The sequence below is a fragment of the Sinocyclocheilus rhinocerous genome, unplaced genomic scaffold (assembly GCF_001515625.1).
Source record: "Sinocyclocheilus rhinocerous isolate Xijiao unplaced genomic scaffold, SAMN03320098_v1.1 scaffold127, whole genome shotgun sequence".
Classification (NCBI taxonomy): Eukaryota; Metazoa; Chordata; class Actinopteri; order Cypriniformes; family Cyprinidae; genus Sinocyclocheilus; species Sinocyclocheilus rhinocerous.
The window spans coordinates 943,014-956,228 of record NW_015664685.1 but is presented as its reverse complement, the minus strand read 5'-3'; the positions used below and the strand labels follow the sequence as shown (position 1 = coordinate 956,228).

Genomic DNA, 13,215 nt, shown 5'->3' with positions numbered 1-13,215 from the left:
ACACAAAATAATGTTCTTTTTAGCAACATCATATGACCCCTTTAAATCGATCAAAAGTGACAAATTTCTATTTCATATAAAAGCCATTCTATTCATATTTTTTATAATTTTGAAAAAAAAAAAATATATATATATATATAAGTATCATAGTTTTCTAAAAGTAATTAGCAGCACAACTGTTTTCAATGTTGATAATAAGAAATGTTCCTTGAGCACCATATCAGTATGCGCTTTCATTGTGGACGTGACAAAATGTCTGTTGGTTTGCAAGTGTCCTTAAATGTTCCTTTACTCTGTATGTTTGGCAGTATCAGCACTACAGCGGGACTGACTTTGACTGTGAGCTGCGGCTGCTGATTCATCAGAGTTTGGCTGGAGGCATTATCGGAGTCAAAGGTGCCAAGATCAAGGAACTGAGGGAGGTGAGCACAGTACTAAAAATAACACATATCGTAAAATAATAGAGTTAGTAACTAGGTAGCTTAACATTTAAATTAGTTTCACCAAAAAAAAAATTTCATCGTATTTCCCTGACGATGAGAAATTGGTTATTCATTTTTAAGAATACCCAGACTACAATCAAGCTCTTCCAGGAATGTTGCCCCCACTCCACTGACCGTGTAGTGCTAGTCGGGGGAAAACCCGAGCGTGTGGTTGAGTGCATCAAGGTTATTCTAGAGCTGATTTCAGAGGTGAGACGATAACATACTGGTGGAGAGATGTGAGGACATTTTTAACAGTTTCTTCTCATTAGACATTGTATAAACATCCAACGATTCTTCTTGGTTTGTAAATAAAACTTACATTTGTCCTGCATTATCTGTAGGCTCCCATTAAAGGTCGAGCCCAGCCCTATGATCCAAACTTTTATGATGAGACCTATGACTATGGCGGCTTCACTATGATGTATGAAGAAAGAGGGCGACGGCCTATGGGTGGGTTCCCAATGCGAGGCCGAGGAGGATTCGATCGCATGCCTCCTGGCCGTGGAGGTCGCCCCATGCCTCCATCCAGACGGGATTATGATGATATTAGCCCTCGTCGTGGACCACCTCCACCCCCACCAGGGAGAGGAGGACGTGGGGGCAGTAGGGCTCGAAATCTGCCTCTGCCTCCACCACCACCTAGAGGAGGGTAAGAGAATGTAGCTGATTGTGCAGCAAATTGATTTCTACAACCTATAGTGATTTATTTAATTCAATAAGGGCATCAATAATAATAATAGCTGTGATAAAATATTATTTAGGGATGCACCGATATGAAAATTTTGGCCGATACGATAACCGATAATTCTTTAACTATGAAAGCCAATAACTGATATTTTGGCCGATAAATCTAAATCCAAATTTTTATATAATTTTTGAAAGCCTGATTACCAAAAAAGTCTCACCATTAAAAGGCATTAAACACTTCAACATAAAGCAGCCTTACAAATAAATAAAATAATGCAAAATAAAATAAGTCACTGGACAACATTACTTAAAGGGGTTAGTTCACCCAAAAATGAAAATTCTGTCATTAATTACTCACCCTCATGTCTTTCCACACCCCTAAGACCTTCGTTCATCTTTAGAACACAAATTAAGATATTTTTGATCAAATCTGATGGCTCAGAGAGGCCTCCATTGACAGCAACGCCACCCAAACTCTCAAGATCCATAAAGGTACTAAAGACGTCGTTAAAACAGTCGACATGACTACAGTGGTTCTACAATAATTTTATGAAGCGACGAGAATACGTTTTGTGCGGAAAAACAAAACAAAAATAATGACTTTATTCAACAACCTATTCTCTTCTGTGTCATTCTCATGCGTTGTTTACATCCAGCGCTTCCAGGTTCTACGTCAGAACGCCGGCTCATTATTGGATGGCTCCTGCATCAGCATCACACGCATGCGTCGCGCTGCTCACATGTGCAGCTTTGGCCAATAATGAGCTGGCGTTCGGACGTAGAACACGGAAGCCTTCATTATTGATTCCAATAATATTTCAAGCAATTAAAAACCATCATGGCGAACAGTGCGCATCTGAAGTGTCTCTGCAGGAAATAATGCATTATTTATCGGCTTTAAACGGTTCGATAACGATAACAGAAAAATTAACATTTATCGGCCGATACCGTTATGGTGGCCGATATATCATGCATCCCTAATATTATTATTATTATTATTATTATTATTATTAATTAAAGGTTGTTGTTGTTGTTGTTGTTGTTGTTGTTGTTGTTGTTGTTGTTGTTGTTGTTGTTGTTGTTGTTGTTGTTGTTGTTGTTGTTGTTGTTGTTGTTGTTGTTGTTGTTGTCTGTCTGTCTGTCTGTCTGTCTGTCTGTCTGTCTGTCTGTCTGTCTGTCTGTCTGTCTGTCTGTCTGTCTGTCTGTTTTTCTTTTTTGTTAGTTCCCCCTTTTATTGTTTTAAATAAATGTTGCAATCAGGTGCCTTTTATCTACCCACAGCGGGGTTTTTTTTAATTGTTTAATTGTTGATATTGTTGACTGATGTAAATGAGGGAATCAGTGCAGTTCTTGGGAGTTCTCTGTCTGTCATATCTTGTATATTTATGAATCATATCAGCATTAGTGGTCGACCGATATGGGTTTTTTGACAACCGATGCTGATATCTTGGAAAGCAGGGTGGCCGATGGCCGATATAATTTTATTTATTTTAATTTATATTTAAGAAATTTGAAATCATTTGAAAATGGATTAAAAATAATTGTGTAAAATAAACATACTTATACTTTAGAAGATACTTTAGATGACAAAGTATTTTTCACAAATAAATAAATATTTAATAAAAATCTAATTAAAAAGGAAGTAAACACTAACACTGTAACCAACAGGGCACTCAGTATTCCGTTTGTGAGCATTGATTGAGAATAGTTTTATTTTATTTTTTTCAAATAAAGCCAAGGTAACACTCATTTTACATACAGCACGCAATGAAAATGACATGAATATGACAGTGGGCAAATGCATAAAGTGTAGCATAATTTGAAATCACTAGTTTAAAGTTTGTCGATCCCTGTCAGCATTCAATTTGCACGGACCGACCGTCACCCAGAGAACACGCGATCATGCAGGATACAAATGCACACTTCATCTTAACTAGATTCGACGAAGTCTGCAAGGTTTGTGAAATTAAATGTTGATTAGTCATTCAAAGATTTGTTTAAATGATGTAAATGCGTATTTGCTGAATGCTGACGGCAAACGAGAAAGTATTATAATGTTTGCCTTTCTATTACTAATAAGCAATCGTTATAATACTTTTTTGTATACAATTTAATTCATTTGTTTAACAGTTCTATCTGATTATTAGACTTCTATCCATATTAGACAGAACTGAACGACGACAGCGAACAAGAGGGAGAATGTGAGCGGTGTGTGCTCAGGCGCTGTCGCTCTCAGCGCCGTCAAAATAAAGGTCCCGCCTCGAACGCATCGGCCAAACAGAAAAACTTATCGGCCAATGCCGATATTTGGCCTTGGCGATATATCGGTCGACCACTAATCAGCATAGAACTACATTTGTGTAATAGAAAAGTAATAACTGATTACATTACTTTTTGTTTCCAGAGGTGATCGATTTTCCCACCAGAGCTATCACAGCAATATGGATGACAGACCAAAGTAAGTAATCTGAAAAGCTGTAGATTTAACTGACCTATGCCCTATTCACACTAATAGCAAAATGGAAACGAGCAGCAAATCGTAAAATGCAAAACTTCACAAAGAGTGTGAAATGAATACCAGTTACCCTGAACATAAACATTTACTGGCACACTACACCTTTGCAAACCAAGTTAAAAGGAGAAAGCAAATTAATTTGACTAGTAACAGGACTCAAGATCGGTTTGCTGTGTTTGTCCTAAAAGCTGGTATATTTTTTTTGGTCGAATAGAAAACAAAATTGACACATTTTTCTATAAAAATACATGTTCAATTTAGTCTCATTCACAGTGAATATTTGCTGTCAGTATGATTAGGCCTGTATTTGTCTTGTTTATAGAGCTGTCAGTTTTAATGTAGGGCTGGGAGATATGGAAAAAATAAAATAAAATCTTTTTCTTTTTTCTTTTTCAGAACGTTTGACCGATTCTTGATTTTTACAATTTTTAACTAGTCAACTTGAAAATGTAACTACAACATGATTCAAGTAACTTTTACTTTATTAACCCTCTAGTTAAAGACATTTCTATTTCAAGTGCACCACACATGAAGTTGTCAGCATGATGTAAATGTTAAACAAATCACTTGTTAAATTTCTTTAAAAAAAAGATGAACTACAACTACATCTTCTACAAACTTGTCTTATACATATTATATGTTCAGAAAGAATACAAGGAAAATGCTTTAAAAAAAAAAAATCTCAAAAGTCAAGGTAATTCAAATTCAAAATGACTGAAGGTAATAACACCAGTAGACTATTATTAACTAGGCTATAAATGTTCTGTAAAATCAATGAACAACAGCTTTCAGCCTGTCACCATGATGCAAACATGAAATTTCAGACATACAGTAGTAGTTCTTTACAGGTTTTTATTGGATTGCGCTGCTTTTCCATAGTTTTTTCTATGTTTGACTGTTGCGCTCGAGTCTCTTGCAGCATCTCATGCATGAAATGGCATTCTTAAAAACACAGCGCTTAAGTTAAAAGAAGTTAAAAACTCCCATCTTCCTGCATTTTTTCCCATTCCACTGCCCGTGTCGCATCTTTGTCAACACAAAAGCTCATTCTGTGTGAATGGCACCTTATGGTCCTTCACAGAGCGCGTCACACGTGAGCGGTTAATCACGTGCACTGACATGCGGTTGGATCATTCTTTTCTCTTTACTGTTAACATTGGCATATTGTCAAAGTGTCTAATTGTAACGTTTGGTAATATTTCTATTCAAACTCGTGAGTCCTCGATTTATAAAAAATAAAATCGTGGCAAAACATTAAATTCGAATTAATCTATAAAATTGCCCAGCCCAATTTTAATGTGATAATACTGCTTCATATAACCTCTATTCAATGCTTTGTCTACCACAATAATGTAATGTCCTGTTTTTGGTCTTAATCAGCAAATATTGATATGCAATTAATAATGATTAAATAATCGGCCTTTTAAGTTTAAATATTTATTCAATTAATTTTATTTTTGTGTTATTTCTAGTTTGTCTGTTGGTAGTTGGTAGTCTTTGGCTACTCAGGGTGTTGGGTTATTTCGGAGCTTTCAGAAGCATGCCCACTATGAGCATATCAAATTAAGCATTTCTCTCTTCCTGTAAGCAGTGACCGAAGGGGGCGACCTGGAGACCGCTACGAGAGCATGGTGAGTATAAATCAACATCCGAATATGAATTTATATTTTTGCAACATATATTGAGATTTATCACTTGATGGTCATCTATCATTGTGTAGAAAAGAGTTTTTTTTCTTTCATCAATGGGCACTTTCAGAAAAAAGTGGAATGGCTTGTTCTTTCTCTCTGAAGTGACAGTGTAATAGATGCATATGTGGAGCTCTTATGCCTAGTGCACTGGTTTAGCCTGTTGTTGCTTGGCAACAGATTTTTGAATCACTTGTTGCCTTGGTTACCAAGGAGCAGTTAAATACGTAGGTGAAAGCCATCACACTCGCCAGTGAACTTTGGGCATTGCTGCTCTGAGTGAGTTGAGCGTTCTAGAAGATGGCAAGCCCACATAGAGGATCAGCACATACATGTCGAATTCTAATTTACACACAGCTAGTTTAGACTCTAAAATCTGAATAGAAGTCGCTGTAAAATAGCCAGTGTGCTCTGCTGAGCCCCTGCACCAGTAGTTCAATCTCATAAAAACACATCCAGGCCACGTTTCTTCCTAAATTCAAAAGAAAAAACTATAATATCAATGACGTACATTTTTATGGAATAAATTTGATTTATTTATAATAAATGTTATATATTTTGCATTAAAAAATTAAGGCTGTTTGGGGGTAAATGTGTCTAATTGTTAATGTCAAAATGCAAAAAATAAAAATAAAAAATCAGTGTCATATCTCTGTTGCAACCGTTTTTAAAAATCAGTAAGCCAATGATTATACAGCAGTTAAAGGAGTGTTAGGTGTGTGGCGAAGCAGTGACCTAAAACCCCTTTAACCGTGGTAAAAATCCCTGTATTGCATGGCCTTGAGTGGTTTATTGCTTTCATTTTAAATAGACTTGTCAGATTGTAAGCTCAAAGATCCATGTAGAATGTGCTTTGAGTATACGCTTGTGCTCTCTGAATTGACTCCCATGTTATTTTTTTCTTTCCCCCATCGTTGTACACAGAGTGGAGGTGGATATGGTGAGTGTTCTTCAGCTGCACACATACACACTAGCTCAAGGTTACCTCCAGTCAAACGGAGCACTGCACTCCTCAATAGTGTAGCGTTTCCTGCTTTTCGCTCTCTTTATCCTTTACTGTCGTAGCTCTGATATCTTGATCACTTTTTCCATCTTCTTTTTCTTTTCTTGTTTCATCTGAAGACAATAATTCTTCTTGGGAGCCCTTCCAATCTGGTGAGTGTGTCAGATAATATGATTATGGATTATATATATTAATTAAGGTTGTATAAGAGTGTGAATGAGAGGCCTACATATAGGCATTGGCTGAAACACAGTAAGATGTTTGTTTCATCAGGTGGTCGAGGTTCTTACAGTGACATTGGTGGACCTGTTATTACAACACAAGTGACTATCCCTAAAGATGTGAGTGCAATATGACAACATATTTGTAAAAATGGAACAACACGCAAAGTTATTATAGTTTGTGTTTTAATTCTGTTTTAGAATTAATTTTATTTCAAGCAGCAGCATTCTTTTAGTATTTTAAAAAAAATATTATTACCATATTTATCAATGTAATTAAGTATTATTTTTATATTTTCAGTTATCATTTTAATTTCAATTTAAGTTTTAGCAATTTTTGTTAGTCTTTTATTTCATTAATATTCGCTGTAGTTTTCATTTTTTTCATTTTAGTATTTTAACTTATTTTTAATTTTCATTTAAATGTAAGTAAATTTTTCAATTAATATTTTTATTTTATTTTATCTCAGCTTGATTTCAACACTGCTAAGCACCACTGTGCTATATAGTATGTTACTGCAATTTAGTGAGTTTGGTCCTGTTTTTCATTTTGTTTGTTTGTATACCACGAAATGGCAAGAAATGTTACACATGCCCTAGCATACACCTAACAACCAAAAGATACCTTGGGCTTTAGCAGAAAGAACATTTCTTTCTGTTGTAAGCAAAGTGGACATTATAACTGAAATGTACCCAGATCAGTCGGAATAAAATCAAATTGACAGCAGAATCAATCTGAATTGGGAAATCTGTTTTGATACCCAATTTTTAGGGATGCACGATATATCGGCCACCATATCGGTATCGGCCGATAAATGTTAAATTTAATGTTATCGTTATCGAACCGATAAGAAAAATTTGCCGATATATTAAAGCCGATAAATAATGCATTATTTCCTGCAGAGACACTTCAGATTCGCACTGTTCGCCATGATGGTTTTTAATTGCTTGAAATATTATTGGAATCGCTTCGAAAAGTTAAATACAGTGAAGTGCAACATGTGCAGGGCAAGTCTGTCATATTATAATGAGAACATTACTGTTAAATAATGTTATGGAATCTTTGTTCGCCCGTGTTTAAGCGCGTTGTTACGGGAAGAGCGCATTCACAACGGAGCTGCACTTTCATCACCAGCACAGTTAAGTTCGCTTGTGCATTTGCAGCCTTTTGTGCAATTGTACGTTGTAATATTGTGTTTATTTTATACATATATGTCTGATTTATCACAAATAGAATGCGTTTGGTTAAGCTAATAGAGCGCTTCAGTTTACCGGTGATCATCTTTAGTTCAGCGCACGCAGCTCAAACAGCAGCGCACAACATTAATAACTAGGGACTATCATATATATAACATTATAATGAGAACACTATTGTAATAAAAGTTGTGAATTATTTGGTTTAATTTGTCGTGTTTCAGCGCGTTGTTGCGGGAAGAGCGCATCCACAACAGAAGTTACACATTCTGGTTTAGCACGTAACGAACTTCGAGTTCATTTGTGCATTTGCGTTTTTCTGTACATATAGAAGTTGTAATATTATGTTTATGTTGTATACATTTCTGATTAATCTCATATCTGATTAATATATGATGCGTTTCCTTGAGTTAAATAAGCTGCCAGCAAAGCGCTTCAGTTTACTGGTGTTCATTCAGCTCTTCAGCTTCAGCGCACGCAGCGTGAACAGCAGTGCACAACATTAATAACTAGTATAACTGGGAATGTTATATGCATAACATTATAAAGAGAATATTACCCCAATAAAAGTTGTGAATTCTTTGGGTTTATTTGCTGTGTTTCAGCGCGTTGTTACGGGAAGAAGAGCACATTGAGTTACACATCTGACTAGCACGCAACTTAGTTCAAGATCACTTGTGCATTTGCATCTTTTTATGCATATATAAGTTATAATATTATGTTTTATGTTGTATAAATATCTGATTCTCATATAGCATAATTAACCCACTAACAAAGCGCTTCAGTTTACCGGTGTTCAGTCAGCTCTTCAGCAACAGCGCACACAGCTTAAACAGAAATGCTGCTATTTGAAACAATGGCATTATTTAAGATGCTTCTTTTTCAAAATCATTGATATAAATAATAACCACTACTTTTATTTTTATCTTATTATTTTCATCAACAATATGGTTTAATTAAAATAATTTCATTATTGTCGGTGCGGAGTCTATTCTATTCCATTATTTTATTTATTTGTAAGGCTGCTTTATGTTTGATTTATGTTGAAGTGTTTAATGGCATTTAATGGTGAGACTTTTTTTGTAATCAGGCTCTCAAAAATTATATAAAAAATTTGGATTTAGATTTATCGGGCAACGTAACGGTTATCGGCTTTCATATATAAAGATTTATCGGTTATCGGTATCGGCCAAAATTTTCATATCGGTGCATCCCTACCAATTTTGACAGATAACGATTTATTTTTGTTGTTTCAGTTAGTATTTCAACCACTGCTTTATTTATTTATTTTTATTAGTTGTAGTTGAATGGCAGATATTTACTTTGTCTTGTTTTAGCTGGCTGGCTCTATCATTGGAAAAGGCGGCCAGAGGATCAAGCAGATCCGTCATGAGTCGGGAGCATCTATCAAAATCGATGAGCCTCTGGAGGGCTCAGAGGACAGGATCATTACCATCACAGGCACACAGGACCAGATTCAGAACGCCCAGTATCTACTACAGAACAGGTGAGTCTATCACCTATTCCAGCAATTTAACGCAACCCCATCCTGACACCTAACCATCATGTGTGCTAACCAGGTGTGACAGGTTTCCAATTTTGGCCCAGTGAGATTCCGTGTGGGCTCTTAACAATTACGGTTCCTTAACGATTTAATTTAACAATCCTTATAGAACCGATTCTGAATAAGAATCTCTATTCCCAATATCCCAAAGATATTTACCCAGTTTATCTTGTCATACCTGTTTTGGACACAAGGTTACACTTAGCAACCAGACAAATCATATTTTCCTGAGTATATTAAGTCTTGTATTTTGTTATGGTGAAAATAGAGGTGCTAAACTGCTGCCTGTCTTTCTTTGCTTACTATTTGGAGCTAAAATGTTTGTTTTTTTGTTCAGTAGTTCTCCACACTTTCTTCATACTTCATATACATTTGACTGCCGTTTCATGCACTTCTTTTTGCCTGACCTAACAGCTTCAAACTTCTGGGGGAGGTTTTTTTTTTCTTCTTTTTTTCCCCTTCTTTTTGTGAAATGTGTACAAAAGGGTTTGTTTTACTAGTTTCATTTGGGATAAAATCCACATAATTTACCAAGGGGCAAATGAGTGGGACCCAGAAGAATGGAGTGAACAACGCTGGCTTGCTTCTGTGTGGAAGACTTGTGATTTTGTTGTTGTTAGTTAGATGAAGTGACAACAAATCACGGTCTGCCCTACAGCACAGGCCCAGCATCATCTGCCCCCACCCTCAAAACACATTTCACCCACCCTATCTGAAGAGGCCTGCCAGTCTAACCTACTCTGACTAACATCTGAACTCACATCTGACCATGCCAGTGCTGGCTTATACTCTGTTTGAACCCAAGCTGATTTGATGTCTCTGCTGTAGCATGGGCAAACGGACCATAAACCAGCCTTTCTACTGGAACATGCTAGCATGACTGCTTTCTAATACAAAATGCAAACCTGTCTTCTTTCTGTAACATGCCATTATGATATCCTCATGCAAATGAAACACTCCTATTATTCACCTTATTGTATTTGGTATACAGTTAATAAGTCACTTTGTTAAATTTAAAGTCAACATGAAATCATAATTGACCCTATTCACTTTCTGAATTGATGTAAATTAAAGGTCTTATTAAGAACGATTCATTGTTGCACATTGGGGGTCAACAGTATAATTTAAATTTGTCTTTAATTTTTGTAATTTTATGTTATATTATTTATATATATATATATATATATATCCAATTATTTGTGCTGGAAATGAAGTTGTTACAATACCACAATTTTAGATACTATTGAAATTTCATAATTCTCGCAACAAATTTTTATATAACAGTAAAGTTCTCAAGCTTGTTAAAGACTTGTAAACTATATATTAAAATAACAAAGAAACTAATTACAAGCAATTGGTCATAAATATAAATAATAGAACAAATAATAAATAAATAATGGAACAAACATACTAATGAAATAAACAGTACTTAAGTCTTTCAGGTAGGTCTGCTACAAAAATACTACAAAAAATGCATAAAGTGATCAAATATAAAATAAAACACTGTATGCATTAATGTGCATTGAAGCTTATGAACTGATTAATACTACAGATGTTATTCAGCCAATAACAATGAGTGATTTCCTCCTTTTCTTACTGCTGCAATGTCATGCGAGTGTAACCAGAATACAGGCAATTATCCAAAATGTTTACCAGCTGTCAAATTTCTACCATTATTCATATAGGGATACATATTTTCAAAACTGACTTAAAGGGTTAGTTCACCCAAAAATGAAAATTAGCCCATAAATTACTCACCCTCAAGTCATCCTAGGTGTATACGACTTCCTTCTTTCAGACGAATCCAGTCGGAGTTATATTTAAAATTGTCTTTTATCTTTCAAGCTGTTTCATGGCACAGCGAGAATAAAAGTTACGCCTTTCTTTGCTTGAACATTTGGGCGGCGTTATGCAAATTTTCCCAGATCGTGACGTAGGTATGTGGGGGTGTGTTAGAACGAGCCGTTTTAGGTAGGTGTGGCTGACTCTTAACTTTTATAAAGAATATCTCTTTGGATTTGAGACTTTAGTCTTTGCAACTTTACAGATCTTCTTTATGCACCAAGAGCTTGTAACATTCCAAAGAGAAAGGAAAAATTGAAATCGCATCATATGACCCCTTTAAGGAAGCCCTGTATAATTAGGGTAGTTTTCAAACTGGATGCATTTCTTATGGAGTATTAACATGTTTTAAAACGGCTAGATTGTAGCATGTCAGTTAATGCATTGCTGCTAAAATATCAAAACAAAAGAAGAAGAAAAAAAAATCTAGTCAACTGTACTAATCAACTAGTAGGTTTTTGGACAGCTAGTTGACCCCTAACTAATTTGAGCTTCTTAATTTTACTCGAGAAAAAAATATGATAATAAAGAAAATATGAAATAAAATGGGTTAGTAATGCTATTTCATGTTGACTTTAAAGCCCGTTGCATGCTAGTATGAGTAAACCTAAAATATGCAAATAGAGCCAGGAAAACAACCTTAAAATGCTCTAAGTAAATCAACTTGTTTAATTACCTTTTCTACACCGTGTATTATAAACCAGATGATGTACTCATGCTATATGTGAATACTGTGAATTAGCTTTATTATAATACTATACAGTTTGTTTTGTGGTGTTTATTGTAACGGCATATCCAGATTATAAATCACTTGGCCGCTGGCTGAACTGTCCCAGCATGATGAGGTTTTGTCTCTGGTCTCAACCGTGTCATTTCCTCTTTCAGCGTGAAGCAGTACTCTGGTCGGTTCTTCTAGAGGGTGGAGATGGAAGCCAAACTGCCATATGCCCATTCACTTCAACTTGTTTTCAGAGCCTACATTCCTCTGCTTCTTGGGTAGATGTGCTCCCTGACATTTCTCCTAACAATATTTTTAAACACCATATTTGAGGGAAAAGTTTTCTCAAAAGCAAGTGGATCCTCTTATTTCTTTAACATTTTTCTTTCTGCACGTGATTTTTCCATTATTGATTGTACTGTTTTGTAAGTAGAGGGAGCCCATCTGTGAAGTCCGCTGTTGGCCTTACCAGAGCTGCATGCTTAATCTGTGCAACATGCAGAATGTAATATTATGTGTTTTTTTTGTTTGTTTGTTTTTTGCCAATGAATTTATTGTTCCATTATCTTCATGATGAGACTTTTTGGGGAAAGTGTAAATATTCAGTTCAGTTCTTTAAAGTTTTAATATCAGTACAGTTTTATTTAAAGGATGATTTTGATTTGAAAAATGGGAATATTGAGGGTGGGAAAAGGATTCATTCCTGAGGGATTTTTTTTGTGCTAGTTTTCTCAACCCGATTTTCAGATTGGTAAAACTTCAGAAGATTGATTGACCGTTTGTACTCCATTGACATTGGGATCCATTAAATCTTGCTAGCGCTTATTTTGTACGTCTGTTTGTAAGCATTTTTACCATTTTAGATGGATCTTTCTAGATGCCTTTCTCTTCACAGTTGGGGGGAAATAAAAGCTTCTCTGTAAAAAAAAAAAATGTGGCAGATCTCTTCCATGTTCTCGTATCATTCTTTCTCTCTGTCCCCTCTAGTGTCTTTGTAGAATGTGCTGCAAATCTAAAAGAAAAATAAATAAATTCTGTGCCACCTTTTACTAAAACCGTGTCTGTGACATTTGCTTTGGTTGTGGTGCTTTTGGAATGAATGTCTATCAAAAGAGACACATGCAGTTAAATGAGTTGCGGTGTATGCATCTTGTGACAGAGTTGTAGAGCGGGGGTATGCCCTTAAAGTAGATACACATCTTAAAGGAACACTACACTATTTTTGAAAATAGGCTCATTTTCCAACTCTCCTAGAGTTAAACAGTTCAGTTTTACTGTTTTCAAATCCATTCAGCCGA

At 35.6% G+C, this 13,215-nt stretch overlaps 1 protein-coding gene across 6 annotated transcripts in view; it reads left to right on the top strand.

The window, feature by feature from the left end:
* LOC107730329 (heterogeneous nuclear ribonucleoprotein K-like) overlaps positions 1 to 12,850 on the top strand; it is a 25,545-nt gene extending 12,695 nt beyond the window's left edge. For 3 of the 6 annotated variants that reach the window (XM_016541132.1, XM_016541130.1, XM_016541136.1), the window contains 10 exons: positions 309 to 422; positions 564 to 692; positions 827 to 1,134; positions 3,577 to 3,630; positions 5,276 to 5,318; positions 6,300 to 6,315; positions 6,498 to 6,530; positions 6,652 to 6,719; positions 9,131 to 9,300; positions 12,085 to 12,850. In XM_016541132.1, coding sequence (XP_016396618.1) covers positions 309 to 422; positions 564 to 692; positions 827 to 1,134; positions 3,577 to 3,630; positions 5,276 to 5,318; positions 6,300 to 6,315; positions 6,498 to 6,530; positions 6,652 to 6,719; positions 9,131 to 9,300; positions 12,085 to 12,115 — 966 coding nt within the window. In that variant the 3' untranslated portion in view covers positions 12,116 to 12,850. The remainder of the gene's footprint in view (positions 1 to 308; positions 423 to 563; positions 693 to 826; positions 1,135 to 3,576; positions 3,631 to 5,275; positions 5,319 to 6,299; positions 6,316 to 6,497; positions 6,531 to 6,651; positions 6,720 to 9,130; positions 9,301 to 12,084) is intronic. The other 3 variants (XM_016541131.1, XM_016541134.1, XM_016541133.1) reach the window with 3 other exon arrangements.
* The last annotated feature ends 365 nt before the right edge of the window (positions 12,851 to 13,215 follow it).